Consider the following 27203-nt stretch of genomic DNA (forward strand, 5'->3'; position numbering starts at 1 on the left):
AAATGTGTCTCCCCCATTTCCTGAGAGCCCCCCGCAGAGGCTGCATCGAAGTCACCTCTGAATTTTCCTCCACACACCTCCAAACCCCGGCCCAGAGCTCCGCAGACTGCGCTTGCTGAATTAGCCCGAAGAGACGCCAGGCAGCTGCTACGTGGCGGGTTTCATAAAGGGAGGCGGTCCTAGCCCTGCGCTCAGGGACGCAGACATTCGAGCTCCAAGCCGACTCGTTCCCTTCCTCCCCTCTACTTCCAGCAATCCGAGACCCCAGTCGCAGGGCTGATCTTGACCCAAAGCGGCCACCATATCGGATGTCTGTGGCTACCGAGAGAGGTTCGAAGTTGGTGGGGGTGGGGCTAACACTTGGGGTGGGGCCTGAAGACAGTGCTGGGTGAGGATTGGACCGAACGCTCAGGAGTCGAGTTTTATGTTTTTTTTATTTTTTATTTTTTAACATCTTTATTGGGGTATAATTGCTTTACAATGGTGTGTTAGTTTCTGCTTTATAACAAAGTGAATCAGTTATACACATACATATGTTCCCATCTCTCTTCCCTCTTGCGTCTCCCAAGAGCCGAGTTTTAAGTCCGAACTCTGGACCGAGACTGGACCTAGCTCAAGGAGGCGGAGCCTAATGAGGGAGCGGGGTGGAGATTGGGCTGAGGGCGGTGTCGGCGCGAGGATTGGGCCGCGCGCTCGGGGGCGGTGCTTGAGGGGGCGGTGTCGTGTCGGAGGTCAAAGGTCAGTAAATAGTGGTGATGTCATGCGGGCAAGATGGCGGAAGGGTGAGCCAGTCATCCACTTCTCGGGCGTTGGGCCCTGAATTCTCCCAGGGTTGGGGTGCTGGGCCAGGGTCCCCGCAGGGAACAGGAGGCTAGCGCGGGCCTGGACGGAGCTGAAAGGGCGGGGTGGAGTCTCAGCATGAGGGGGTGGGGAAGCGGCCTGCGAAGTCTCGGCCCGCGGGCCACATCTGAGGAGGGAACTGAGACCCGATTCTTGAGCGGGCGAGAGTCGCGCTGGGGGGCCGCCAGATGTGTCTGTCTTCCACAGGGAGGACGTGGGATGGTGGCGGAGCTGGCTGCAGCAGAGCTACCAGGCAGTCAAGGAGAAGGTAAGCCGGGCCGGCGCCCTTCCTACGGCAGGGCCCCGCGCCGCCTCACTGCAGCCTGGTCCGAGCCGTCCCGCCGGACCCGTGTGGGCTCCGGGCCTCAGGGATGAGGCCGACTTGGGCCCTACGGAAAGACAGACCCCAACTCAGACCAGTGTGACTCTAGCTACAGTGAAATAAATACGGTCTTAAAGCCTGCAGCGACCCTGTGGTAGGAATCCGTGGGAAGGAGCGGTTTATTTCCGCTTGGGAAATTCACAACTTCGTAGAAGAGAGAACATTTGATCTCGGCCTTGAAGAAAAAGGATTCTAGCGATAGAAACCTCCTCTAGTCATTCAAATATTAGAGTATATGCCACAGCCAGCACTGTCTGACTCTGTGGTCCTGAGGATACCGACGTTAGCCAAGCAGGTGCAATCCTGGACCTCCCAAAACTCACAGTCTAGTGGGGAAACAGCAATCCCTGTGGCCCGAGTGAGGCTTGGCTCTGCCGGTGGGCAATGCCATTGTGTGTTGCTGTTTCAGTCCATGCTAGTTCGTCAAAACCAACGCAACTGAATTCTGGAAAAAGTTAATTACTGTTTAGCTCAAGCAGCTGGGGTGAGTCCTGCTTCAGGGCAGACTCCAAGAGGCTTCTGGCTTCAGTTAAATCAATCCTCTATTCTGGGAGCATTTGTAGTGTAACATCACTACAGCCCAGCAAAATCTGAGAGTGACCTGAGCTGTTTATGTGGTTGATGAAGACTCAGAGGATTTCAAGCTGAGGTTTAATAGGAGAGACCCCAAAAGAGCTTGCTTTTTGTTGAGTAGTCTACTGGAAGGAGAGTCCGATGTTCATTTAGCAAATGTTTTGTGAGGGCCTCCTGTGTGTTACCCTTAACGTTGGTCTTACCATAACTCATGAAAAATAGGTAGTTGGTTAGCCTTCCATCTTTGTTCTCTCATTTGAAGCAAGGGGAATGGGTGTTGTTTCTGCCTTTGACAGTTCCCCATTTGGAAAGAGAAAACTTAAATTTCCTATTCTTATATGAACCTAGGCAAGATATTTAACCTCTCAAAGCCTCAGTTCCTCATCTGTAAAGTGGGAATACTAATAATACCTACCTGCTAGGATTGTTGTGAGGATTAAATGATAATATATGTAAAGCACTAAGAACAATATCTAGCATACAGTAAGTACTAAATAAGTACTTATTTTTATTATTAAGTACTGAGAGCCGCGGGGAAACCTCTTAAATACCTGCAGTCCATTTTTCCTTCCATTTTGTTCTTGGTCTTTCAGTGCTTTCCTGGCCTTGCTTCCTTCCCTCCCTATGCTGGCTCCGTCTGGACCACTCAATTCCCAGCACCCCCAATTCTCTTGCACCCAATAGCATATATTGCCCCAGAAAATACAGCCCTTGGTGCTGTGATCTGCTTCCCTCTGCCCCTTCATTCCTCTGGGTGTGTGTGTGTGCTTGCTTGCCCACGGACACTAGTAGGGAAAGCCACGATGCTCTTTGGCCCACTGCAGATTCCCCAAACTCTCTGGGCTGGGGCCCCTCACCCTCCACCCCGCCCCAGCAACTTTTTTCAATCTCACATTTGCTTCTCCCCTTGCCTTCAGAAACTTTCCCCAAACCTAACTCTTCCTCAAGTCCTCTGTCCAACCACTTCCTCTTTTACTTCCAGGAGACAAGCTCACCTCCTACTTTTTAAAATTTGAAGTCAATAACATGATCTCTCTTAACTCCCTCCCCACCCCTGAAGCCACTACACATAGACTTATCTATATAAACACTCAGCTTCACCTACCACTTGCCAAATCCAGTGGTGGTTTTCAGGTCTTATCTTTCTGGACCTTTCTGCTGCATTAGACGCTAGTGATCACTCTCTCTTTCCTGAAACTCTACTCCCTTGGCTTTTGTGGCATGATTCTCTCTCAGTTCTCCACATACTTCTCCAGGCTTTCACTTCCTCTTTCACGAATTCTTCTTCCTCTGCCTGCCCTTTAAAGGTGGTGTTTGAGGAACCTTATCCTCACACATTGCTTTGTTCACTCAACAAACTCTTTCATTTTAGGGAGACTCCTAATCCTTTTCTGTGAGATTTAGTATTTGAGGAGAGCTCTGGCTAGCCGGGTGTCCCAGATATCCCACAGTCACTGCAGATACTACATACCAAAATCATTGTCACCATCCTCTCTATAAACCCACTCCCCCTTCTGCATTTTCTTCCTCAGCTGGCAGCACTGCAATCATCCAGTCACCTAGTTTAGTTGCCAGTAGCTCTTCCCGACTCTTTCTTGTCCTGAGTCAAAACATCTATTTAATCACCAAATCCACCTTTTTTGCCTAGTATTTCTTGAACCAGTCCCATCTTCTCATCCTGACCAGCACTGTCCTTGTTCATTTTCTTCTATTTCCTTTCCTGGGCTATTGCAACAGCCTCCTGACAGGTCTTCCTCCATTTCTGATCTTGTCACTCTTGGACCTATAGTCCATGCCAGTCTCTGGAGTGACCTGTCAAAAACGTGAGTCTCATCATGTCCCACCTGCTTCAGACTTTGGTGGTTCCCCATCACCAACAGGGCTGACCAGGCCCTCCAAGGTTGCCCTCTCAAGCTTTATCCCTCACCACTTCTGTGTTACCCTTTATTTTCATTAGAACTGAAGTGCTTGTAGGCCTCAGTAAACCCCAGGCCCCACCACGCCCAGGCTGCCTTAGTGACTCCTGCTCATTCTTTAAGGCTCAGACCAGGCCTGTCAACAAGTCTTTCCAACCTCCCCACAATACACCAGTCACTGCTCTGCCCTTGCACATCAGCACTGTTACGTGAGCATTTTCCCCAGTAGACTGTGACCTGGAGGGCTGGCACCATGTCTGTTCATATAGGTCCCCTAAGAGCTCACAGTCTAGTGAGGGAGACAACCATTCATCAAATAATCATGTAAATGGTTATGTAATTAAAATTGCCCTGGTACATACCAGTCTAACAAGCACACATTTTTTGAGTGCCTACTTTATGCCAGGCTCTATGTCAGACACTGGGAGAGCATCAGTGAACAAAAAACAAATGCTCTATGTTCACAGAGCTCACAGTTTATCCAGGAGGATAGATACGAACAGGTAATTATAAATCTAAAGGACAGTAAATGTTAAAGAAGAGAAAGTGCAGGTGCCCATGAGCAGGGGAGCCAACCTACATCTGAAGGAAGTGACATGTAAACATAGCCAGGTGAGAGGGTTCGTTCATTGTGTTTGTTCGCTTGTTTTGAAGAGTTAGAACTATGTGTCAAGGAGAGGGAATGATGTGTTCAGATACCCTGAGTTAGGGAAGATGGTAGAACATTTGGGAAACTTGAGGAAGGCCAGCTGGAGCTCAGTGAGGGGCATCGTGGGAGGGGATGAGAGTCCGCCAGGGTGAGATTATATGGGCCTTGTAAGTGAAGGTAAAGATTTTATACTTGCCATAGGATACCATGTAATCACTGAAGAATGTAAAGCAGGGGCATCATGGTCTGCTCTGACTTACTAAGCTCCCACTGGTGTCACGAGGAGAAGGTAATAGAGGTATCTGATGCAACCTGGGAAAGGAGTCTGGTTGAAAGAGCAGGTTGGCCTGGACTAAGGTGGTGGTGGTGTGGATGGAGAGAGAATTGATAAATGACTCTTCTACTCCAATTAAGGAGTCCTGAATCTGAAATGGAGCCATTCCCACTCGCAGAGAAGCCTCTGGCTGATAGATGAGATTGTCCCATTGAGAGACTTCCCAGGATGATGAAAACTAGGCAGGCTCTTCTGCAAAGAAAAAATCGCCAGAACATTCAAAAACATGTTTTTAAAATGTAGGTGATTATCCCTGTGTAAAATGAAAGGGCTTGAAGGGGTGAGCACAGTGATAGTCCGGGAACGTGTCTTAGAGTGGGTGAGGATGAAGCAAGACAAGGTAAGACTTAGACAAGAGCTGAGGGCCTGCTGTCTCACACTGGGTTTGAGTGCAGAGTGAGAGTCAGACCGGTCCGACAAGCAAGTATCAGTTCTGCCCAAAGGAGCTCTATGGATGAACAGAACCTTGGGGAATGGTGGAACCAAGGCGGCCTAGGAGAGAATCTGATCCAGTATTTCTTTTTACACCCCCTTTGTTGAATGTAAAAAATCACACACCTTTTTCACTGGTGTTGTCAAAAATTGCTCATAAAAGCTTTCTAAACTATTGCTGTTACCAGTACAACGTATTTATAAAACCTTTCACAAAAATAATTTCACCTACTGTCTCATGTTTCAACTGAATTTCCCTGTGACAAAAAAAGTAAAAATAGAAAACACTTTCCTTTGATTAAACACACACACATACCCCCCTTCTCTTTGTGTTTGAAATTGGAAACAAAGGTCATGACTTACAGCATAGCTAAGTGATGCATCAAAGTCTGTTTTGTTTTCAGACTGCTTGTGCCCCCTTCCCCATTCTGCTCATGAGAACTACTGATCTCTTCCACCTCCCTAATTTCCCAGGAGAAAACCGAGGGCTAGATGAGAGTTCCTCCTGGCCACATAGCTTATAAGTGTCTGGGCTGAGCTCAGTCCCCGTTCTCAGAGCAGCAGGAAGTTCCTCTGTGCTCTCTGCTGTCGGGTAATGCCAGGTCATGGAATTGGGACAAGTAAGCATTGTTTCTGAGCTCAGGCTTCCCATGTCACTGAGTTTTCCATGTTTCTGTATGATACTAACGCACAGGGAATAGGAACAAAGGGTGGTGGCACCAGCTGGCTCTGTCATCCCTCTCTGTCTTCCCTTAGTCCTCCGAAGCCTTGGAGTTCATGAAGCGGGACCTGACAGAGTTCACCCAGGTGGTGCAGCACGACACAGCCTGCACCATTGCAGCCACTGCCAGCGTGGTCAAGGAGAAGCTGGCTGTGAGTACCACCTACACCCTCCAAGTGACTTTCCCACATAGCCTGACCTGCCTGGGACCCTGGTGGGAGCTCCCAACCTTTCTACCGTTAAGTGATTATTTTTTCCCATAGGCTCCCATTTTGAAAATTGTGTCCGTCAAGCAAACAAGCTACATATGTTAAGTAATAATAAGCTTTCCCACTTCTGTATTGTTTTAGCAGATCGGCAAAGTCATTCATTGTAGACAATTTAGAAACTACAGATAAATAAAAGAAAAAGAAAGACCTAGAGATACCCGTAAGTCCCTCTCCCAGAGATTAACTACTGTTAATATTTGAGGAGTATATCCCTTATGTATACTTTCTTTTTCAAAACTGGGATCAAATGAACACCATGTTTCATAACCTAGTTTTTGACTTAATCATTGCAAACCTCGTTCTAGAGCATGCATAAGTGGCATGGTATTCTGTTATGTGGATTTGACCAGTTCCTAGTTTCCTGTTTGTTTTTTCCAGTATTGTAAACAGTTACAGTGAACATGCTGATTGCTTAATCTTTCCCCTTAATATTTTTTTCCTAATAAGGTATTGGAAAGGATATAGGGTGAATATAGTTGTTTTAGACCTTTTAATATCTACTGTAAAACTGCTCTCCAGAAAGGTTTTGCCAACTTATATTCTTATTGGCCCTGGTTTTATCAATCAGAGATGTATAGTGGAATTCTCTTGTGAGATAGGAGTTAGATTCTAAAGTCAGCATGGAACTTGAAAATTGTATATGGTCAAAGATATCCCTGCAAACCTCAGATTTCCAATGAAGTATATAGTATACTAGTTTTGTATTACAGTTTCTCCTTTAGTATTGGAACAGATTTCAGTTTCTTTGATCATCAGCTGAATCAGTTGCCTAGTAATTAGAGGCCATGTTATGGAAAACATGTTATGGAGTTTTTATAGCCAAGCTTCTTTTGTTGAATCTTGTAAAATACTGTCTGCCTGCTAACCACAGCTACTGATGAGCGTGAATGACAATTAGTAATTGAGCTGAACTGCTGCAAGTCCAGCCAGTAGCAGAGATGCCACTTGTTTCTTTCATTTATTTACTCCTTTTCTCATTCAACAAATACGATTATATACCTGTGCCAACATGTGCCAGGCACTATTGATAGTCTCTAGGTTTAAAATACCTGGGCAGCCTAATCAGGAGTAAATGTGACACTTTTCTACAAGGTTTGCAGAGCCTGGTCCTGTCTCTCAGCCTCCCATCCCTTCTTTCTTATGTATGTATGTATTTATTTATTTATGGCTGCATTGGGTCTTCGTTGCTGCATGTGGGTTTCTCTAGTTGCAGCGAGTGGAGGCTACTCTTCATTGCAGTGCATGGGCTTCTCATTGCAGTGGCTTCTCTTGTTGCAGAGCACGGGCTCTAGGCATGCGGGCTTCAGTAGTTGTGGCACGCAGGCTCAGTAGTTGTGGCTCACGGGCTTAGTTGCTCTGCAGCATGTGGGATCTTCCTGGACCAGGGATCGAACCGGTGTCCCCTGCATTGGCAGGCAGATTCTTAACCACTGCGCCACCAGGAAAGTCCCATCCCATCCCTTCTTGCTCAAGGGCATTCTGACCAGTGTGGCTCAAGATTGGTGCCCCACTTGCCTCTTCTAGGAGGTCCATACATTGGCCCTCAGCTGGTCCCAGGTTTGCCTCTACACAAGGCTGTTTGTTCTCATCCTACCCATATGTCCTCAACCTTTCATACAAAATACTTCCTGAGCAATGATGATGATGAGATTGTAATATTACAGTACTGCTAGTTATTAAATGTTTGCCATGTGCTGGGCATTGTACACACCTTATCTCTTTTAATCTCCACAGTACCCCCCTGAAGGAAGTATATTTATCTGCATTTTACAGATAAGTAAACAGACTCTGAGAGGGTTTAGGTCTCATAACCAAAAAGTAGTAGAGCTGGGATTCAGATCCAAGACTGACCCCAAAGCTAGTACCGTTTCCATCACTCTACCCATAAGTCCTCTTCCCCACTGAATGTCTGTGGCATGGATCCTCCCCTGTCAATTTGTGATCAGCCTGGTCGACCTTGAAATTTTGTTGAAACAGCCAGTCAAGGAGCTCTGCTCTGACCTACACAGGCCTACTGTGGCCCTGTTCCGCACCCCCATCTGGGGGATGGGGACTCTGGCTGCCCCTCTCTCCTTCTCCAGCCCCAGAGATGGGGGTGAAAGGTCGTGAGCATTTCCCTGGTCCCCACACACAGTACACTTTGACCCCTGATGCTTCATACCTCCATACCCTGTACCCCAGTTTGCAGCCTGCTCCTGGGCCACTTGCTTCCTCTGTTGGCTTCTCTCTGCAGACTGAAGGCTCCTCGGGAGCAACGGAAAAAATGAAGAAAGGGCTGTCTGACTTCCTAGGGGTGATCTCCGACACCTTTGCACCCTCACCAGACAAAACCATTGACTGCGATGTCATCACCCTGATGGGCACACCCTCTGGCACGGCTGAGCCCTATGATGGCACCAAGGTATTCACTAGCGGCACTGGGCTCTAGCTTCTAACCTGAGCTCACAAAGCAGTACATGTTCATAAAAAATAAATACATGTATATAATTAAATTGGAGAATACCAATAAGCAAGAAGATAATAGTTTCTAAACCCGTAATCCCATCACTAAAAGAGAACCACTGATTCTTCGTTGGTGTATAACCTTCCATTTCTTTCTGCTTGCAAACACTGGTAAAGATAGTTTGGGGTTTTTCTTTTTAACAGAAAAAGCACTTTATACATGCAATTTTGTAACCCACTTAAAAATTTGCAATTAACTATTAGCATCTTTCCTAATCACCATCATTTTTAATGTCTTTAAATTCTTGCAAGCGTATATAGCATAATTTATTCAGTCATTTCCTTAGTGCTGCACATTTGGATTCCTTTCAGCTTTCATCCATAATAAGGAATGCTCTGGACAGCATCTTTATGGGCATGATCTCCACATTTGTGTTATTTAAGACTAATTTCCAATAGGAATAAATGTACAGGGGGTGGATATCTTCAAAGCAATTAAATCAACAAGAATGGTAGTATATTTCTATTGCATTTTATCTTCTCACCATTACTTCTTTTTTTTTTTTTTTTTAACATCTTTATTGGGGTATAATTGCTTTACAATGGTGTGTTAGTTTCTGCTTTATCACCATTACTTCTTATATTTTGTGGAGCGTTTTCTCCCAGATTCACAGTGTGGTGTCACAGCAGTTTGGTCTTCTTCATAGCATTTTACCACATTGAATTTCAATTCCAAACATGATTTTTCAAGCATGTTTTTCAGCACTAGTATTAGCACCACCACTTAGTACACATTTAAGTGGATTGTGAAAATTTTTTAATTATAGGATTTTAAATTATAACAGTGAATCACCAAAATCGCTTGCTGAAGTTGTGATACAGCCAGCCCATGCTTCCTGCAATAATGAGGAAGGAAGGACGGGCTTTCCGTTTACCAGCTAAAGTTTGCCACTCCTGTGGCCCTAATGGGAACACAGATTGCAGAACACAATGGCAGACTGGCTATGAAATTAAGAAATTCTTGATGAATTGTTTTAATTTGAGGGAGTTAAATATTTCAAAATTTGCCAGTAAATTTTGCACTTTATTAATATACTTGCACTAACATTTTTCATATCTCACATAATTCAAAACCATTTTATACATATAATTTTATAGCCTCCTTACCCTTTATTTTCTTAGTTTCCAGGGGTGGAATACTGGGTGAAAGACCATTTTTCTAGGAGCCCCAGTTTTGGACTCCTAGCCCAGTACTCCACTCCATAGCCCACAGTGTTAATTGCCAGGTGCCCTGTGGGTATGGTAGCCAACAGGGGAGAAGCTGGTTGTGGTTGATCGGCAGAGAGGGGTTGCTGTCTATCCCCATCACCCCAGAATTTCTGTTCTCTGTTTTTTTTAGGCTCGCCTTTATAGCCTGCAGTCAGACCCAGCAACCTACTGCAATGAACCAGATGGTGAGGGGGTAGCACTGAGGGGGCAGGCTTGCTGGGCAGGGAGACCAAGCGGGTCTGGATTGCGCACCCTGTTTGTCTCTGGTAGCAGTGGCCAGGCACCCACTGTGTAGAGGGACCAGAGTGGGGCTAGTTTGACCCTTACATCTGGTGGGATGGGTTGATGGTCCCCCTTCCTCCCTGAACCCAGACTGTCTTCATCCCCTTCTACAGAGGCTTTGCTCCTCTCGTCCCTCATCCTCAGCTTAGGCTCCTTCCCAGCCCTGCTGCCCTGCCTGCCTTCCCTTTGGCCTGTTTGCTAAGCTCCTGCTGTGCAGCAAGCCCCAGGATGGGAACCAGACACCAGAAATGAGTCAAGCCCTCAACCAACCCTGTCCAGACCTCCAGGAACCTGCTGTTAGGAGACAGAAACAGGGAATAAAGCAAAGATACTAGAGATAGAGTGACTTGACTGCTTCCACAGAAAGAGGGGAGCAGTGGGATCCCAGAAGATGGCATGTAACCCAACCTGGGAAACCTAGCATGTGACACCTGAATTGAGGTTTTAACGATGAATTAGAAGTAAACTAATTTTACTTTTAGAAGTGGGGGAAGTGTATTCAAGCAGGACAACAGGAATTTGAAGTTCTCGAAAAACCTAGGCATTTGGGAAGGCCAGACAAAGGGTGCATGTGAGGAAATGAGGGCAGTGAGAGCTGCCAGGGGCACCAGACTGGAAAGGCTTTGGGTACCAGACTAAGCAGTTGGAATTTTGTCCTAAAAGGCTCAAGATAGTGGTTCTTAACCTTTTTTTAAGTCACAAAGGCCTTTAAAAATCTGTTGAAAATAACAAGCCCTCTCTCAACAGAATTTTATATGCATATGGGAATTCTTTAACCCTTTGAAGCCTATCTTTGGACCATAGCCTGAAATGCCCTCCTGTACAGAACTGTTGAAGCGTTTTGAGACCTGATGTGATCAGATTTTGCATTTTATAGAAGAGCCTTCAGGCAGTGTTTTGTAGGATGAAATAGAGAGGGAGAGACGGAAGATGGGAAGACCAGTTAGGAGGCTTGATAGGAATCTTCATGTCAGAGGTAAAGCCGGAACCAGGGAAGGGGCGGGTGGAATGAGGAGGAAGGTATGCATGTATAAGAGACGCTGAGGAAGTGGAATCCAGAGTGACTCCATAAGGGAGGAGTCTGGGAGGGCCTCCAGCTCTCCAGTGGATGAGTGGGTAGGACAGGTGGGCGGGGGAAGAAAATGAGCACACGTTGTATTTGCAGCATATGTGCAGGTGGATGTGTCCAGGCACCTGGACCTCTGGATCTGGAGCCCAGAAAGGCAGCCTGAGCTGCAAAGACACACTGAAGAATTGTCAGTGGGAGGAAGAGGTTGAAACTCATGGTTTAGTGGAGGTTATCTTGGGGGAAAATGGAAAACGAGAAGAGATAAGGAAAGGAAAAAGAGGAGCCCACTGAAGACTCAGATGGAACAACGAGAGAAGTGGGAGGAAATATACAAAGAGTGAGAAGCCAGGAGAGAAGAGGGCTTCAAGAGGAAGGTAGTGGCTCCCAGGGCAGAAACTGTAGGATGGTCACATGAGGAGGAGGACAGAGAATCTGCCACTGGATTTGGCAACATAGGGTCACTGGTGGTAACCTGAGAATAGCTGTTTCAGAGAGGAGAGGATTCAGTAGCCAAGTGCAGTGGGATAAAAAGCAGGCAGGCATGGGAGAGAGTGGAGACTGCAGCCCCTCCCAGTGATCACTTAGGGGCCATGCCCTGATATCAAGCTTACCCACCCCTTCACCCTGCCTGACCCCCCACCTTGGGCCATATGGCTTTGGAAAAACCTTAAGTTTTCCTCATTGTCCATGTCCAGGCTTAGGTGTGATTTCTCTAGGCCCAGTGTTCTTTCTCCAGACCCACGGAACTGACCATCAGTGTCTGTCCCTCTGCAGGGCCCCTGGAGTTGTTTGACACCTGGCTTTCCCAGTTCTGCTTGGAGGAGAAGAAGGGGGAGATCTCAGAGCTCCTTGTAGGCAGCCCCTCCATCCGGGCCCTCTACACCAAGATGGTGAGGGCCTAGCCGGCAGGACCTCAACCAACTCCCGGCCTGAGGTGTGGGGAGGTGGGAGGGACATGTCCAGAGTCATTGTGGAGTCCTCTGGCCTAGAGAGCAGCAGGAGGCCCTGAGGAGCCAAACCAGCCAGCTCCTGAGCCAAGAATCCACATGGGGGAAACTAATTTGCCAGGCTTCTGGCAATCATGGTGAGAAATGGAAGGGCCGGCAAAGCCTGGTGGGAGTTCTTTTCTCCCTCCTTGGCCAAGCTGGGCCAGGAAGGTGGGTCTGGGGAGTGGAAGTGCTCTAAGAATCACTACTCAGCCACTTATCCCATCTGATATCCAGAGTGGCTGGGAGCTGGCTGATGAGGCTGGGAACATAGACCCCCACATAACCACTCCCAAAGTCTCATCTCCACTGTCCCCTCCCTCCAGGTGCCTGCAGCTGTTTCCCATTCAGAATTCTGGCAGCGGTATTTCTATAAAGTCCATCAACTAGAGCAGGTATGCTGGCCTAACCAGGGAAGGTCCTCCACTCAGCCATGAGGGAAGGGGGCTGGATTTTGTTGAGGGAAGAAGGGGACAGAGGGTGCCAAGAGTTCTGGGGTCAGGACCAGAGTCTGGGAAAGAGGGTTCCCTGACTGCTCCTGGCCATCTACTCCCCCACATTCAGGAGCAGGCCCGGAGGGATGCCCTGAAGCAGCGTGCAGAACAGAGCATCTCTGAAGAGCCTGGCTGGGAGGAGGAAGAAGGTAAGAGGTATTGAGAGGTGATGAGAAAGTACCAAGTCCTGCCTGTGGGAGACTGTCTGGGCCATTCTCTCTGAAGCCTGGAGGGACATGGCACCCCAGGGAAGAGGAGGGAATGAATATGGTGTTTGCTCATGCCAAGGATACACTGAGCTAACAAGGGGTTGTTTACCAAAGCTGGTGGATCCCAGGTTTAGGTACAGAAATCACATGTGTCACTTGAAGCAGGTTTCCCTGCTAGCCCATGGACCAGTACTTAAGAGTAGGGGATGCTTATTGAAATTCCAGATTCCCTTCTTCCACTTCTAAATAAGACTCTATGGACGTGTGGCCAAACTTGTATTTTTAACAAGCTCCACTGGTAATGTTAATGACCAGCCAGACTTGGGAACTGCTGGCTTAGGGACAGAGCTGAGCTTCCTCTACCTGGTAGCTCAGCTTAGGACAGTGTGTGGGAGCCACCTGCATGGTATGTTAACACAGTTACTAAGTGCTTATATTATATGCCCAACCTGTACTAAAAGCTTTACATGTATGGTCCTTACCACAACTTCATTATCCCTCTTTTGCAAATGAGGCAGATAGGTTAAAGAAGAGTTAAGTGTCTCGCCCAAGATCATGCACGTGGGATATAGCAGAGCCCAACCTGAACCTCAAACTGACTGACTTTAAAGTCTTGGCTTTCTAAGCTATAATATTATCTTGAACTGCACTGCTAGAAGCTGAGTGCCCACCAGGCATGTGCTATGCCTCAAGGGTGGGAGAGAGTTTGACCAACAGGGATTATCTGCAGAAGAATTGTGATGGAGAGGGAGGTGAGGAAACTGGCACCCATTAGTTTTGGTTAGAGCAAACTTTGGTGGGAACCTGAGGTCTGTTTTCAGAGAGCTCCAAGGTTGTCTTGGGGCTAACCAGGGTACATCACTCTCTTTCCCTACCTTTCTCTCTTGACAGAGGAGCTTGTGGGCATTTCACCCACATCTCCAAAAGAGGCCAAGGTTCCTGTGGCCAAAACTTCCACATCCCTTGAAGGAGGACCTGGCCCCCGGAGTCCCTGTGAAGAGAATCTGGTGACCCCGGTTGAGGCTCCAACAGAGGTGACTCCATCGGAGAGCAGTGAGAGCATCTCCCTCGTGACACAGATTGCCAAACCCACCCCAGCATCTGAGGCACCAGTGCTGCCCAAGGACCTGTCCCAAAAGCTTCTAGAGGCATCTTTGGAGGAACAGGACCTGGCTGTGGATGTGGGCGAGACTGAACCCCCACCCCTAGCTCAGTCCAAGCCCCACACCCCTGCTGGCCGCCCCAGCGGTCCAGAGCCCCGGCCTCCAGCCAGAGTAGAGACTCTCAGGGAGGAGGTACTCACAGACTTACGGGTGTTTGAGCTGAATTCAGACAGCGGGAAGTCTACACCCTCCAATGGAAAAAAAGGTAAGCCATGGGCTTCCCTGGTGGCGCAGTGGTTGAGAGTCCGCCTGCCGATGCAGGGGACACGGGTTCGTGCCCCAGTCTGGGAAGATCCCACATGCCGCGGAGCGGCTGGGCCCGTGAGCCATGGCCGCTGAGCCTGTGCGTCCAGAGCCTGTGCTCCGCAATTGGAGAGGCTACAACAGTGAGAGGCCCGCGTACCGCAAAAAAAAAAAAAAAAGGTAAGCCAAGGCCAAAGCCCAGGGAGCGTGTGCGGGCAGGGCAGGTGAGAGTTGCCACCTCACAAGGCAGACTTGTCTTCTTGTCCCATGTGAGGATCCTAGGAGCAGATGGCCTTCATTTGTGCTACTGATGATGACAGCTACTATATTATGATGACAGCTACTGTAGTATTTATTATACCCTATTCCATCAATTCCAAGATGCATTTATTCTCTGAAATTAGGATGCATCTTACAGTTGTTGGAGTTTTAGATTCAACAAAATAAGGTTTATGTCAAATCATGTGTTAAGGATGTAATATTGCATTTAATTTCTCAGTTACCAGGGGAGCTTGTTAATTTCCAGTTTACAACTCACAACTCCATATAACTGTCCTCATTTTACAGATGAAGAAAGTGAGCCTCAGAGATGTTAAGTAACTTGCTCAAATTCACACGGCCAGGAAGTAGCAAGCCCAGATTCAGACCCAGCTCTGTCTGACCTGAAACCCATGCCCTTAACTACCACACTGTGTCAGTTTCTATCCTTTTGAACAGTTCAACTTTGGGGTGGGAACTCCTGTGACATTGATTGCTGTCAAGGGTCTTCTTCCATGGATGACCTCAGGAAAGTCAGTTAGCTTCCCTAGGCCTGTGTTAATTGTTATTATTATAAAATATATAAACAAAACTTACATGTACAGCTTAAAGAAGAATAAAATGAACACTCATGAACTTGCAGTGACCCAGCTTAAGTAATAGAGCTTTAGTTTCTTATCTGCATAATGAAATTTTAGACTGTAGACACTTTGACTTTATGTCAAGGGGGGGACCTCTCTCTAACTCCTGCAATTAAAGGACAGTGATGGCTCTGGTGTCAGCTTGTTTTGCCACATCCAAAATACCTCTCCAGAGATAGCCAATTGTCAGCAAGACCTCCCCTCAGCTCCTCACACGCAGGCATCCTGTCTGCCAACACTCAGCACCAGTTGGCCACAAAGCTTGCCCAGCAGGTGAGCACTGGCCTACTGGCAGTGAGGGACTGGCTTACTGCAGTGGATGGGGAAACAGGCTGATTTCCAGTTTCCAACACAGTGTTTTCTGTCTGACTCTGATTCAGTGAGGTCATCCATTGAGCTCCTACCCACTCTTTATAAGACACTGAGGAGGGGTAAAGGCTGCAGTCTATGATGAGGCACGAAGCAGTATGAGACAGGCTTGGTACAGGAGGAGTTCAGAGAAAGAAGGAACCTCTGCGCATCAGCAGGTGTTTCACCAAGGAGACAGGCATTGTATAGGAGAGTTGGAGAGTTTGCAGCAGGTGCGCAGGGAGCGGTAGTCCAAGCTGAGGGGGCCTGCAAAGTCCCCCACATGTCAGATCGTGCATTGGGGACATGGGGCACATTGAAGCGGGTGACCAAAGCCCACGTTTCTGTATTGTTCCCAGGAGAGGGAGGAACAAGAACTTAAAATCTTAAGCCGAATTCAGAAAGTTGGACTTGGTGCCACAAAGCAGCAGGGCATGCTGCTTATATGCCCAACCTGTACTAAAAGCTTTACATATAGAGGCTAAGGGCTCAGGCTCTGGAGTTCAGACAGTTCTGGGTTCAAATCCCAACTTTGCTCATAAGCCATGTGACTTCAGAAAAGGTACTGATCTTCTCTAAGCCTCCATTTTCTCCTCTGTAAGTTGGGGGTAATTATTTCCTGATAGGTCCTCAGTTAGGGAAGAAATTTGGGTAGAGCCCTGCTTTGGGGAGATGATGCAGATAATAAGACGTACCATTCTCTGAGCACTTTCCATATGTCTGTATAGCTCTGTGCTAAGCACTTGATATGCATATCACTCAATCCTCACAAAAATCCTGAGATCTGTGAGATTTTCCCTTTTTTTTTTTTTTTTTTTTACTGGTAGGAAACTGAGCTCAATCACCCATCCAGTAGGTATTTAGAAAAGTGTGACATTGCCTTTAGGAGAGTGAAGAGTAGGTGATGGACCCAATATGTGTTGTGTGGTTGCTGGGTGGATGGTACGAAGGGTCCATTTGAGATAATGGTCGTGAATTTTAAGAGACACCAGTCAGCACAGTAGTACTTTTGTCCAGCCACATTCAGTTGCTCAGGTGCAGGCACAGAGCAGATGGGGAGTTGGACTTAATCAGGGTTCAGGTTTACCCAGGTGAACTCAAAAAGACAAGAGTCCAAGTGTATGCAAGAAGTGATCAGAATGATGGTTCATGGAATCTGAGCTGGGTAAGGGAGGGAATAACAGTGAAACAGTTGGAAGGTTAAAGAATTATTGTTTCCATTGGGAATTGGGCTATTGGAGAGAGTGATGAGAAAAAAGGAATGGTGGGTAGAGACTGGAAGAAATGAGATTATGGGGAAGATGCAGCATAAGCTCTTAACAGTGCGCTATACTTCCTCTAATGCACTGGGGGATTCGCAAAAGGAGGGCCGGGGGATTCAGTGCAGGAGACCCACCAGAAGTAGTTGTAGTCACTTAATGGGGGGAAGCCTGGGTCTTAGACTAGAGTGGGACAGTAGGGACAGAGTAAAGGGAGGAAGAATCTTAAAAGAGGCCTGGAGGCAGAGTGACTCCTCCCTCTTTGTCCAGATGACATGAGGGAGGCTTGGTCTCTGGATACAGCAGTCTCTGGAGGTGGCCCTGCCACAGGGACCTCTAAGGTTCCAGGGTGATGCCTGTCATTGCAGAGCTGCTTCCCACCTGTATATTGTGCCGAGATCCATTTGAGCAAGGAGACTAGACTTACCCTGCTCAGGCTCCCTCAGCAGGGAGCAGAGAGGGGAGATTAGGGCAGGCCCTGTGGCCTGCAGACTGGAAGGAGCTCTGGGCTTAAAGCCCCACTTCACTACTGACTGACCTGGGAGTGGCTTTTGCTTCCATTTCTTCTCTGGAGAAGCAAAGAGCCAATTAAACAGAATAAAATGAGCTGTGAGTGACAGCACCATGAGGTTAATAATCACCTGAAAACTCCCCTTTCTTACAAACAAAAGAAAACAGTAAAACTTCATCATGAAATCTTAAATTGTTGTTGCATAGATCAGTTCTCTGCCACATGCACAGTGTAAAGGAGAGCTTAGTATTCTCATTGTGTGACAGGACAGGGTGGTGGGAGGAAGCAGGTGGCAGAGAAAGTCCAGATTCACATCTCTGCCACTCAGAGCCTTTGTTTCCTCACCTGTAAATTGGGACTGTTAATACCTATCCCAGAGGGTGGGTGTAAAGTGCTCCAAAAATGTTAGCTGATGCTTTCTTTTTTACCCCAAAGGGTCTGCCCTAGCATTTAAGCCTGAAGAGGAGAGTTTCAAATCCCTAGAGGGCAACCTGGGGTTAGGAAAAGCTGTCATGACCACAGCCACAGCTCTGGAGGGAGAGATCAGCCGGGAGTCCAGCTTCTAACCCACAGGAAGCCTGCACTGACAGGGAGCCAGACGCAAGCCACCAAGAGTGTCCTGAAAGCACAGGGAGCCTTAGATGTGGAGTCAGAAGAACTGGGTCTTGGTTGCAGATCTGCCCCTGACTGGGTGTGGGACCATGTGTAAAATTACTTAACTCTGGGACCAGGCCTTTAACAGCTCCATTTGTTAAATATCCACTGTGTATATATGTTACAGGCACTTTACATGATACTGCTAATTTTAACACTGTTGTATCTCAACTGCAGGCCAAGGTCTATACAGAATCATCTAGGTACCTGTTTATAATGCAGAATTCTGGGTCACCACCTACACCTGCTGAATCTAAATGAGGGGGGATGGGAAGACAGGAATCTGCATTCTAATAAGCTCCTCCAGTGGTTCTTTGCAAAGAGGGTGGTTTTATCCTTATTTTATAAATAAACTGAAGCCCAGAATAACTTGCCCAAGACTACACAATAGATAAAAGAGTTAGGGTTCCACCCAGGTTTGCTTGGCTCCAGAGACCCTGCTGTTACCACACCACTTAGGGCTAGCTGGGTGACTAGAGAACAGTGCAAGAACCCGAATAAGGAATGCGGAGGCCAGGCTTGGGGAGGTCTCAGAGCCTGGGTGCATGGTGAGGAACAAGCTGGACAGGAAGAAACAAGGTATTTACAGGTGGTGCCATTGGGGGATCAGAGCTTACTCTTTTTTTTTTTTTTTTTTTTTAGAGCTTACTCTTTTTAAAGGTGCTTTTTAAAAAAAATGATTACAAAGTAATATGTGTTCATTTAAAAAAATATATTACCCCATGACCTCATCACCTAGTGATAATTATTGTTAGTATTCTTGTGGGTGTTTTGCTCATTCTCTCTGTATGTGTGCATGCATCTGTGAGTGTATTTTTTTAATGGAATCATACTGCATATACTCTTTTTTTACAGGAACTATTTTTGTAGTTTTCTTCTTACTAATAACTTTCACATGTACATTTTTTTTATATTGCCTGTAAGAAAGCATACCCAAATATGAATGTTTGGAGCAGTAGTTGTCAAACCTTAGCAGGCATCAGAATTACCTAGAACAGGGAGGAGTAAATGTTTTCTGCACAGAGCCAGGTCACAAATATTTTAGGCTTTTGGGGACATACAGTTCCTGCCCCAGCTCTGTCGTTTCAGCATGAAAGCAGTCATAGACAATATGTCAACAAGTGGCCATGGCTGTGTTCCAAAATTTTATTTCCAAAAGCAGACAGGAGGCTGGATTTGGTCCACAGGCCATAGTTTGCCAACCCCTGATTTAGAGAAAGAGTCCACGAATATTTACTGAGTACAAACTATTTGTTCTAGTCACTTGGAATACATAAGAAAACAGAAGATCCCCGTCCTCGGGAGCTCACATTCCAGCTCCTCTACTATTAGACAGTAAGCATAGTGAATCTGATTATGTAATACACTAGAAAGTGGTAAATACAATAGAAAAAAGAACAACCAGAGCAGAGTGAGGGGTCAGGGTGCAACTGAAGATAGGACAGTCTGGGTAGGCCACGTTTAGATGGTGAGATTTGAGTAAAGGTGTGAAGGAAGCGAGTGAGTTGGCCTGTGGGTATCTGAGGAAGAGTTCCAGGTACAGGGAACAGTCCTTGCAAAGGCCCTAGGTGGGAATGTGCCTGGTGTGTTTCAGGAGTAGCAGGATCAGTGTAGGTAGAAGGGAGTGATTGAGGAGGAAGAGGTTCATTGTTTATTTCTTCTGGAAGATTTCCATGGCCCCTAGGGAGCTTCTGGACCACAGTACTTCTCCACTATTCAGTAACTTGCTTTTTCTCACTTAATAGTTTAAGACTATTTTGCCATGTATATAAATGTTTTATAGCCTAACCTTTAAAAGCCACATAATGTTCCATCATATGACTATACCATTTATTTTTGTAATTCCCTATCAGTGAACTTTCAGGTAGTTTTTTAAGTTTTCATCACTGTAACAGCACTACAGTGAACATCCTTTTGGTTAAATTTTTTTACTGAATCCAGGATTTTTCCTTAAAATAGATTCCTAAAAGTGGGATCACTGAGCCAGAGAAAGCAGAATGTAAAGACGTTTGGTGTGTATTTGTCAGGCCTTTCTAAAGAGTTCCATCACCCCCAGCTACAACCTCTTCACATACCCCTTCCTGTCTCTCACACTATGGATCATGGTTCCAGGCTCAAGCACAGACATCAGTGAGGACTGGGAGAAGGACTTTGACTTGGACATGACTGAAGAAGAAGTGCAGATGGCACTTTCGAAAGTGGATGCTTCCGGTGAGGTGAGTCGGCCTGGTTGGCCACAGGGAGGCAAGCACAATGATTCCGGGTCTGAGGACTCTCCCTGCCAAGCCCGACTGTCCCTGCAAGGTGGATCCCACTCCTATCTGAGGTGGCAGGCTGCGGGAAGGAAGCTAGGGCCTCCCACTCAGGCCCTGAACAGTAGTCATTAGCAGGGTCCGCTTCCCCTCAGTTCCAGGGGGATGGATGGGGGAGTTCTTGACCTTAGCTCCTATCAGAATCACCTGAGGAACTACTAAAAAATACAGATGCCAGGGCTTCCCTGGTGGCGCAGTGGTTGAGAGTCTGCCTGCTGATGCAGGGGACACGGGTTCATGCCCTGGTCTGGGAAGATCCCACATGCCGCGGAGCGGCTGGGCCCGTGAGCCATGGCCGCTGAGCCTGCGCGTCCGGAGCCTGTGCTCCACAACGGGAGAGGCCACAGCGGTGAGAGGCCCGCGTACCGCAAAAAAAAAAATAAAAATAAATAAAAAATACAGATGCCAAACCCTGCCCCAGACCTTTTGACTCATGGTCGCCAGGTGTGGGACCTGAGCAGATTTCTGGCCTTGGAGACAAAAGACGATGTGATCACTTAACCTGAGCCTCTGTTTCCCCATCTAAAACATGGCACTGATCATTATAATTTCATATGCTGTGGTAGATGATGCATGTGCACACCTTAGGCATAGTGCCTGGGGACATGGGCGCACTAATAGACGTTCCTGAAACCACCACAAAACAGTCATAAGCTCAGAGGCCTATTATTCTTATTCTTCACTTGCTCTCAGAATCAAGGATGGTCGTTTTGAATGAGAGGCTGGGCAAAAGTCTCTCATAGCTAATAAGGGACAGGACTGAGGCTCCAGCCCACACATCTGATTCAAGTCAGTGTTATATCCACTGTCACACAAGAACCCCATGATTCCTTCCAACATGTAGCTCAGGAACCTGCTATAAAGAGGTGAACAGAGTAGAGAGAATGGGAAGGGCCTTGTTTTTCATGCTGAGAGACTGAAGCCCAGAGGGAGGTAGTGACCTACACAAGAGTATTTTACACCTGTGACCTCACTATACCCGGGGTAGAGAAGGCCCATGGCACCTCTTATGCCACGTGGCCTTCATGGCTTTGGTGTCTTTGCAGCCCTCTTTAAAACCCGACATACAGGGCTTCCCTGGTGGCGCAGTGGTTGAGAGTCCACCTGCCGATGCAGGGGACACGGGTTCGTGCCCCGGTCCGGGAAGATCCCACATGCCGTGGAGCAGCTAGGCCCGTGAGCCATGGCTGCTGAGCCTGCGCGTCCGGAGCCTGTGCTCCACAACAGGAGAGGCCACAACAGCAAGAGGCCCGCGTACTGCAAAAAAAAAAAAAAAAACACAAAAAAACCCCGACATACAATATATCTGAACAGAATTATTTATATCAGGGGATCTGCTGATATGAAGAGAGGCCAAGAGACAGTTGCCTGGGGAGACTTCAGCTGGGTATTAGGGTGCTGGAGCCCCTAGTGAAAGCCCTGCGAGCACCTGTAGTCCAGTGCCACGCTTGCTTCTGATCACAGCACCACTGTAAAGTTCCCTGCCTCTCAGGGCCATATTCTTACCTGCTCCGCAGGAGGCAAGTTCTCCTTCAGGGATTGACTGACGGGCTTCTTGTAGTCAGGGCGTCCCCTTGTGGTGTCCAGTGTTGGTTGGTAGAAGCATTTCCTTTGAGTCTGGAACCATCAGAACAGCAGGCCCACCGCTTGGGCAGAGGGCAGCTCTGCTCCCCAGACATTCCTTGAAGCAAGTGGTTCGCTCTGAGAGGAGGCCGGGTATGGCCTGGGGGAGTTGGGGCTGGGGCTGCGGGGAGGGCTGTCCCGAATTGGAGGCAGCCGGGGAGCTTGGGTCTCAGCTTGACTCAGAGGAGTAATACGTGTTTGTGCTCTCCATTATCCCCTCCCTTTGCAGCTGGAAGATGTAGAGTGGGAGGACTGGGAATGAGGGGAGCCAGAGCAAGCCGCTCCCCTACCCACAGCACTTCCCACCTCCCTCGCTCGTCTCCGCCCGGCCCTGGAAGACACTGACTAAGAATGTCCCCCAAATGGCCTCTGTCAGCCAGAGCTCTAGGCAGATTCTGGGTTGTTCCTTGTTGGCCCTTTGGCCCTCTGCTCACATCTGGGAAGGGGCTTGCTAAATCCAAACCAGGAACTCTGACTTGTGCCAATCATAGGATGACCCGAGGGGGAGGAAACCTACCCCCCTCACCAGAAGAGCCTACATTTCTCTGCTGAACACCACTGTTCCTGGGGACTCTTGCTGGGAAGTCCCAATGGATAGCCCTAGCCCATCTGCCTGTGTAGGCAGAGGCCAAGCTACCAGTCTCTTGGAGGATGCCGAGAAAACACACTCTGTCACCCATAAGCAGGCAAAGAAGGCCATGCCACCTGCCCTTGGCTAGACAGGGATGGTGAACACATTTTGGTTCCTGTCCCAGCGGGTAAGAGGCATTCATTTCTGGGAAATTTGCCTCTCTTAGGAATCTCCCCCTCCCAGGCATCTTCCATTCCTGGAAAGGTTCCTTGTGGTTCAGAATCTAGAGACCAAACTCCCTCCTTTTACCCAGTCCAGGCTGGTATGTCCCCAACGCCTTTCCCAAGGCTTCTTCATGTCAGATGCACCCGAGTCCTTAGCCCAGCTGTGCCACCTGCAAGAGTGCTCTTGCTCTTCTTCCCCTCCCCAAGAAGGGAGGGGGCCACTTCAGGCCCTTCTGTGTGTTGCCTGGCGGGATACCTTGTCCAACCAGCTACCCACCTCGACTCCCCTGTAGCGTAGGACACAAGCCAGCTACCAGCGGTACAGAGCAGTGATCAAAGCTGAGTACTTACAACTCTGGTAAGCCCAACTTCTCCGCCTCACCCCTTCTGCATCTTGAAGGGATATGCTGGGGGTGAGCTTCTTGAGACTGTCATCAGGTTTCTGCAAAAGCTCTTCTTCCTGAAGGCAGATCCAATCCTTGTGGCTCTCACCCCCCACTCTGGTAAAAGCTGCACCTCTCTTGGGGGGATGAGGGGCTGCAGGAATCCCTGGAGACCCTGGTGCTTCACGATGCTGCTCTGGTGATTCTTGTATATAATCTGGTGTGTTCACCAATGATTTAAAGTGATTGTGGTCAGGGGCGCTAAGAGAGTGGTGGTCACTTCCACTTCAAACCTTCAATGAGGGGGTGGGATGGAGAGAATGCTGAATCTTTTTTTGATGGGATGGGGTTTTTCTCTTTGTAATTATTTCTTTAGTTTAATTAACCTTTTGGTTGTTTGTGCAATATTATATATTTTAAATTATAATGTATCTCCCCAGAGTATTTTGTAGCCGGGAAAAGAAAAAAGGAAAAAAAAAAGACTCTAACAGCTGTTAGTTTTGTAATTAAAAAAGAAAGAAAAAAGAACTTTGTCCTGAACCTTTTCCAGACTTGCCGTTAACAGCTATTAAAGAGATTCAACAGAAGCTGGAAGGTGTCTGGGGCTCTGTTCTTGAACCCTACGGCAGCTGCCCCAGAGCCAGGGCAGAAAACACACTATGTGCAGGGTGCCTTCCTGCTTGGAGCCTGGGGGTTAGGATGGGAGGTAGCCTGGGTTCTGAGGAAGTCCCTTGTCCTCATCCCAGGCTCACCTTGGCCTTTGGGATGAGAAAGGGACAGGGCCCCCAACAGGCCTCTCACCAAGACAAGGAGTCAAGAGGCCGTTACTGCATTCCCAACGCTTCTGCTTTTATTTGGAAAGGAAGTTGCAACAACAGTGGTTCCAGTTGCTCTTGGTCATTTTTCTCCTCTCCTCCGCCTGTATGTGTATGATTCTGGGGTCTGTTTTTAATTAACTTTAGTTAAACACCTGTATGAAAATCACTTGTCAGCTGTAATAAAAGGGAAGTCTGAATGAGGCCCTCTGGTTCCATGAAGATCTTTAAAGGGAAAGAGAAGTAAGGCTGGAGAGGGTGTAGGTAAGTTTTAGGATAAGTAAACAAAGTGTAAAATATATATCACCATTTTAGAAGTGGGTTTTTGGGTTTGCTTTCTCCCCCTACTTTACTGGGGAGGACTTGCCATTGCTTTTATCAAGTGCTTGCTAGCCATGGATGCCAACTGACTTCTTCGATTGAAGGCCGGAGGATCATGTCTGGTTCCAGGAGCCGCTTGAGCAAGTCCTGGCATTCAGCCGAGATGCCCAGATGAGTGGGGAAGGACACCCTCTTCTGCTGCTGCCACAGCATCTTGGGGATGTCTGTGTCATCAAAAGGTAGGCTGGCACAGAGCATGACGTACAGGACCACGCCCATGCTCCAGACGTCACCCTTCTTGCTATCGTGGGGAATACCCTGAAGTACCTCTGGGGCGGCATAGGCTGTGCTGCCGCAGAAGGTCTGGCTCAGCTCCCGGCATGATTTGGGCAACACCTTGGCGAAGCCAAAGTCTGTCAGCTTCAGGTTGAAGCCCTGCAACAAAGCGTTCTCGCACTTGAGGTCCCGGTGAGCCACACCACAGCCATGGCAGTAGCGGATGGCCTCGACCATCTGATGGAAGAGGGCCTTGGCCCGGCTCTCGGGCAGTGGCCCCCCATTCAGCACACAGTCAAAGACATCCCCTCCTTCAGCCAGCTCCATCACCAGGTAGATTTTCCCGTCTGCAGACTCCAGCGTCTCATACACTCGGATGATGTTCTTGTGGTCCAGGGTACGGACAATCTGGAGCTCCCGAGGCAGGAATCTCTGGATAAACTCTACGGAAACAAGCGAAAAGAGATGGCGCATCAAGTCCAGAAGGGCCTAACTCCTCCCTCCTGTCTGCTGCCTTCCAACTTCTGTCTGCCTATCTCCCCACCATGTCTGGGTCTTGTGCCTTGGTTCCCTTTCATAGTCTTTAATGTCTGTCTGCTTGGACACTGCAAAGAATGTTCACCTCTATTGTTTTTGTAGTTAATATATTACTGAAAGGAACTACTCCCTGTCAGCCTCAGGGACTGTTGTGAGCAGCCTGTGAGACCACGGATATCAAAGTGCTTTTAGGCTTTTAGACTATTAGGGACTTTTAGACAAGGCTATTGAATCTCAGTTACGAGGCCTGATTTGCCCACAGCGTGGTGAGCCCACTCCTCTCACGTCTGCCTCCTGACCCACAGTTCTTTCCATGAGCCCTGTCTTTTCCCCATCTCTGCCTTCGTTGGCTCCAGCTCCTGCCCTCTGCTAGCCCTGGCCATGGCCTCGCCAGTCTCTGTTCCCCTCCTGGAATAGGAAAGGCCTTGTGGGCTCCGGCTCTGCTTCTGAGGATCCTTTACCTCCTGCCACTTTAATCTTGGATTTTAGAGGGTGTGATTTTCCTGGACTCCCAGCATCCCTCTGTTCCCCACTGACCTACCCCAGAGCCACAGTCTCTCTTGCTTTCCTTGGTTCCAGACTAAAGGGGAGGAGGGAATGATCCTTCTGACTGGAGGAAGCACGCACCCACCCACCTCAGCCAGCCCTCACTTCCTCCAAAGGGGCCCCAGCTCACCTTCTGGCCCTCCCATCTTGTCTATAATTTTAATCGCCACTTTTCTTTGGTGTTTTTTGGAAACTGCTTCTTTGACTTTTGAGTAGGTCCCTTCCCCAATGGTCTTGCCCAGCTGGTACCCATTGGAGAGCAGAAAGCCCTCCATGCTGTCTAGCACCTCCTTCCTTCCTATCACCCTCTCAGCTCATGCTGCCTCTGCGAGGCAGCTCTACTCCACCATTGCCCTTGGCCTGCTCCTTTTCATCCGTAGCCTCCCCCAGCGCTAGAACATTCTCCGTCTGGACACACAAGCCGCGGGTGGTGGAGAGGGAGGGGGGTCAGACATTTTAAAACTCTGGCCCAATTGTGATGTAGGTGTTGTGTGACCCTTGGCCAAAATTGGCAATGCCCCCTGCCTGCCCTCACCACCACCACCAAATCCAGAACGGGTGAAGTCACCGCTGCGCTCAGCCCCCGCGCCAGGTAGTGAGTCGCAGCCCCGCCTGTGGGGGGCGCTCCGGACGTCTGCGCGCGGCCCGGGAAGCCAGGCTCCTTTCCGTGGACACAGCCTCCTGCTCCCTCAACGGGCAGCTGGGGGTCTGCGCGACCCATGGCAAGAGCCCTCCAAGTACCGGCTCGCGCCGCGCTAAGTGCTGGCGCGGCGTGGGGTTCCCCGGCGGGAGGAACGGGTTCTATAAGGTCAGCGCGCCAAGGCCCGGGTCACAATGCAGCCCTCCCCCTCGACGCCCGCGCCCCGGGCGCGCCGCAGACACCTGCCCGGCTCCGCCTGGACCGGAGCGTCCTCTCGCGGCCAGGGCTCGGGCAGCTACTTCCTGCCTGGGACCGGTCTCGGCCTCCGACAGGTAAGCGACGGCCCACGGAGCGGGCGCGGGGAGGGGGTGCCCGGCGGCCCGCGAGCTGCCTGACCGCCACTCCCCGCGCAGAGCGCCTCGGCCATGAGTGCCCAGGAGCCCCCGCAGGGTCGGAGATTCCCCATTGAGGCCGGAGACTCCCCTGGCCTTGCCTTCCCCCGCGAGACCCAGGACGGCCCGGAGCGGGTAGCTACGGAGCACAACCCGGTCAGGTGAGGCCAGCGCTCCTCCCCGCCGCCCCACCCCGGCCCACCTTCCGTCCCCCGATCGCCCCACCCCCGCCCCACGTAAGGTCCCACATCCACGCCCGAACCTCAGGGACCCCAAGTGCACTCCCCGATGCGTCCCGTACAGGATGAGCCTGCCCCGCCTCAGCGCCCCCTGTCGCGGCCCGCTTTCCCCAGGCCGCTTCGACGCTGCCCCGGCTGCCACTGCCTGACGCTGCTGCACGTGCCCATCGACGTCTACCTGGCCTTGGGCGGGAGCCCCCAGGTCCGCGCCACCTGAGTGCGCCTGCGCACGGCAGCTCCGCGGGAGCCGGGCGTGTACGAGGCCCGCCGCAGGCCACCACGCTGAGATCGCGCGCGCCGAGCAGGAGACAATGATGCACATTTTAAAATAAAAGAACGATGCACATTTTAATAAAGCACAGCATAAACTGTTCTTTCCA

General features: G+C 49.0%; 3 protein-coding genes across 6 annotated transcripts; 2 read left to right on the top strand and 1 right to left on the bottom strand.

Annotated features, from left to right (window-relative positions):
- The first annotated feature begins 729 nt into the window (after positions 1–729).
- Positions 730–24404, top strand: BSDC1 (BSD domain containing 1). Of its 4 annotated transcripts, none has more exons than XM_027109280.1 (11): positions 730–782; positions 1048–1108; positions 5883–5999; positions 8350–8517; positions 9958–10012; positions 11953–12068; positions 12491–12559; positions 12729–12807; positions 13759–14235; positions 20057–20160; positions 22109–23648. In XM_027109280.1, exons 1-11 carry the CDS (start codon positions 772–774, stop codon positions 22139–22141), a joined length of 1290 nt encoding a protein of 429 aa, XP_026965081.1. In that variant the 5' UTR covers positions 730–771; the 3' UTR covers positions 22142–23648. The 4 variants fall into 4 exon arrangements, with proteins under 4 accessions (XP_026965081.1, XP_026965080.1, XP_026965078.1 ...); XM_027109279.1 differs by lacking the exon at positions 22109–23648 and adding an exon at positions 24298–24404 and having other exon boundaries at positions 751–782; XM_027109277.1 differs by lacking the exon at positions 22109–23648 and having other exon boundaries at positions 751–782; positions 20057–20474.
- Positions 24202–26227, bottom strand: TSSK3 (testis specific serine kinase 3). The gene is made up of 2 exons (XM_027109282.1): positions 25683–26227; positions 24202–24912 (listed from the first exon to the last, which is right to left on the bottom strand). Exons 1-2 carry the CDS (start codon positions 25825–25827, stop codon positions 24251–24253), a joined length of 807 nt encoding a protein of 268 aa, XP_026965083.1. The 5' UTR covers positions 25828–26227; the 3' UTR covers positions 24202–24250.
- Positions 26228–26238: 11 nt separating this feature from the next.
- FAM229A (family with sequence similarity 229 member A) lies at positions 26239–27203 on the top strand. Its single transcript, XM_027109281.1, has 3 exons — positions 26239–26524; positions 26606–26745; positions 26938–27203. The coding sequence occupies exons 1-3, from the start codon at positions 26387–26389 to the stop codon at positions 27038–27040; spliced, it is 381 nt and encodes a 126-aa protein (XP_026965082.1). The 5' UTR covers positions 26239–26386; the 3' UTR covers positions 27041–27203.

Source organism: Aethalodelphis obliquidens, unplaced genomic scaffold (genome assembly GCF_003676395.1).
Source record: "Aethalodelphis obliquidens isolate GAN/ISIS:26980383/991018 unplaced genomic scaffold, ASM367639v1 scaffold9, whole genome shotgun sequence".
Classification (NCBI taxonomy): domain Eukaryota; kingdom Metazoa; phylum Chordata; class Mammalia; order Artiodactyla; family Delphinidae; genus Aethalodelphis; species Aethalodelphis obliquidens.

Excerpts from the sequence above, each read along its gene's own strand:
- FAM229A (XM_027109281.1), top strand. The coding sequence starts at position 26,387 with ATGCAGCCCTCCCCCTCGACGCCCGCGCCCCGGGCGCGCCGCAGACAC. Across the intron at positions 26,525-26,605 it reads CCGGTCTCGGCCTCCGACAG|AGCGCCTCGGCCATGAGTGC; the intron begins GTAAGCGACGGC and ends CTCCCCGCGCAG. Across the intron at positions 26,746-26,937 it reads ACGGAGCACAACCCGGTCAG|GCCGCTTCGACGCTGCCCCG; the intron begins GTGAGGCCAGCG and ends CGCTTTCCCCAG.
- TSSK3 (XM_027109282.1), bottom strand. The coding sequence starts at position 25,827 with ATGGAGGGCTTTCTGCTCTCCAATGGGTACCAGCTGGGCAAGACCATT. Across the intron at positions 24,913-25,682 it reads CAAGATGGGAGGGCCAGAAG|AGTTTATCCAGAGATTCCTG; the intron begins GTGAGCTGGGGC and ends TTGTTTCCGTAG.
- BSDC1 (XM_027109277.1), top strand. Across the intron at positions 6,000-8,349 it reads TGGTCAAGGAGAAGCTGGCT|ACTGAAGGCTCCTCGGGAGC; the intron begins GTGAGTACCACC and ends TTCTCTCTGCAG. Across the intron at positions 8,518-9,957 it reads AGCCCTATGATGGCACCAAG|GCTCGCCTTTATAGCCTGCA; the intron begins GTATTCACTAGC and ends TGTTTTTTTTAG.